The 1,851-nt window shown below is 47.9% G+C and overlaps 1 protein-coding gene across 2 annotated transcripts; it reads right to left on the bottom strand.

Moving 5' to 3' along the window:
- Positions 1 to 45: 45 nt before the first annotated feature.
- ID2 (inhibitor of DNA binding 2, dominant negative helix-loop-helix protein) lies at positions 46 to 1,845 on the bottom strand. Of its 2 annotated transcripts, none has more exons than XM_009707197.1 (3): positions 1,488 to 1,845; positions 1,162 to 1,226; positions 46 to 495 (listed from the first exon to the last, which is right to left on the bottom strand). In XM_009707197.1, the coding sequence occupies exons 1-2, from the start codon at positions 1,833 to 1,835 to the stop codon at positions 1,170 to 1,172; spliced, it is 405 nt and encodes a 134-aa protein (XP_009705499.1). In that variant the 5' UTR covers positions 1,836 to 1,845; the 3' UTR covers positions 46 to 495; positions 1,162 to 1,169. The 2 variants fall into 2 exon arrangements, with proteins under 2 accessions (XP_009705499.1, XP_009705500.1); XM_009707198.1 differs by having other exon boundaries at positions 139 to 342; positions 1,129 to 1,226; positions 1,488 to 1,844.
- Between the last annotated feature and the right edge of the window lie 6 nt (positions 1,846 to 1,851).

The following is a 1,851-nucleotide window of genomic DNA, read 5'->3' as shown; positions in this document are numbered from 1 at the left end:
TCTAATTAAAGAGTTCACAAGGTTTCCACTCATATATATATTTATATATAAATATATACACAGCATTCAGTCCTAGGTTTGTGTCAAAAAGGTAATTTCTGACCACAGACTTTCCTAAAAAACTGAACACTGGATCCTTCTGGTACTCACGCTCCACCTTTGGAAAAAAAGGCAAAGTCTGGTTTAAAATGGGCAACTCCTTGTGAGATTTTTGCTTCGCTCCCCACGTTGGGAATAGTATATAAAGGAAGCCTTCCAACTAGGGAAAGGGTATTTAAGAGTCTCTTCATAAATAACTAGGTTCAGTCCAAGTTGAAGAATGGGGTGGGGATAAAGATCAATCTTGATTTTTTTCTTCTTTATTAATTTTAAAAGGTCCTTTTAGTTAGATGTGGATTTTCCCCTCCAGATACAGCTGAAAAATAAATTCAGCACCGCAAAAAAAAAATCCTGTAGACATTTTCTTGTGCAAAAAAAAAAACCTCAGTGGAACACCTGCAAGAGATTGAAAAGAGGCATATTTAGGAGAATGCTAACAGGGCAGAGATCCGGACAGACTGGCGCCAGAGAGGAAGCCACAGTTTGAACATTTAACCAAACACTCAGAGATTGGGCAAACCCTGGCGTCCAGATGCAACACATACACACTCACACACTCGCTCTCAAGAACACAAATCGAACATTAAAATAACATACACTCAAGGGAAAGGGTAGAGAGATGATTCTTAGTCCAATCTCTATTTAGATCTCTGTAAATGCAATGCTTAGAGGCGCCAGTATGCCTCTTACAGCAATTATTTGATTAAAAGCAGTTACTTATTTAGCTGATAGCGCAGACAATCCCACATCACAGCATTTAAGGAATTGTGCCAAGATTCCCAACTTAATCAGTCACTTTGGCGCAGGAAGTTAAGCCTCCAAGAACAGATAACGAGAGAATTTGCATTAACCAGGGAGCAGTACGAGTGCAGCCTGATGAACCTTAGCAACAAAACACACTTTGGACTGTAGGACTCAGTTACCAGTCTAATTCCTTACTGATTATAAAGGCATCTTCTTATCAACTTTTAGGGCCGACTTTTAGAAAAAACCATCACGCCTCCCATTCCCCAGAGAGGCACTTTTTACCTGAAGTTTAGACATAAGACACGCTGCACTCACCGTTTGATTCAGCCACAAAGTGCTTTGCTGTCGCTTGACGTGAGCTCTGAGGGGAACTCGGACGCCTGCGAGGAGAAAACACCACAAGGGTAAGGGTGAGGTGCCCCCGCACTCGGGGCGGCAGGAGAAAGCTGTCCTGCATCCCGCAGGGCTTCACCCGCGGCACGTCTGGCTACAGACCCCGCCAGCGGGGGGAGAGGTGGCCGCGTCCCCTAGCACTGTCCCCTCGGTGACCACCGCGCCCTGCATTAGAGGCACCTCTAGCACCGACTGACGCCCCGATCCAGGTCAGCGGAGAGCCGGGGAGCGCGGGGCGAGGCGCTTACCTGTAGCGAGAGGATGCTGATGTCTGTGTTTAGGGTGGTCAGAGGAGTTCTGGAGGAAGGGTTTTGCCCGGGTCTCTGGTGGTGGAGGCTGACGATGCTGGGGTGCGAGTCCAAGGCGATCTGCAGGTCCAGGATGTAGTCGATAACGTGCTGCAGGATTTCCATCTTGCTCACTTTCTTGTTCTGCGGGATGCTGGGCACCAGCTCTTTCAGCTTGGAGTAGCAGTCATTCATGTTGTACAGCAGGCTCATGGGGTCATCCACGGGGGTTTTGCTCCGGGAGATGCCCAGGTTGTGCTCCGAGAGGCCGTTTTTTCTGACGGACCGCACCGGGCTGAAGGCTTTCATGCTGGAAGGCGGGCGG

Source organism: Cariama cristata, unplaced genomic scaffold (genome assembly GCF_000690535.1).
Source record: "Cariama cristata isolate BGI_N322 unplaced genomic scaffold, ASM69053v1 scaffold30359, whole genome shotgun sequence".
In the NCBI taxonomy this organism is placed as follows: Eukaryota; Metazoa; Chordata; class Aves; order Cariamiformes; family Cariamidae; genus Cariama; species Cariama cristata.
The sequence above is the reverse complement of the archived record's forward strand: the minus strand, read 5'-3'. Positions and strand labels throughout refer to the sequence as shown.

What these genes read in the sequence shown, in the direction of transcription:
- ID2 (XM_009707197.1), bottom strand. Translation starts at nt 1,835, where the DNA reads ATGAAAGCCTTCAGCCCGGTGCGGTCCGTCAGAAAAAACGGCCTCTCG. An exon ending in TCAGCATCCTCTCGCTACAG is followed by an intron (nt 1,227 to 1,487) that starts GTAAGCGCCTCG and finishes TTCTCCTCGCAG; the next exon opens with GCGTCCGAGTTCCCCTCAGA.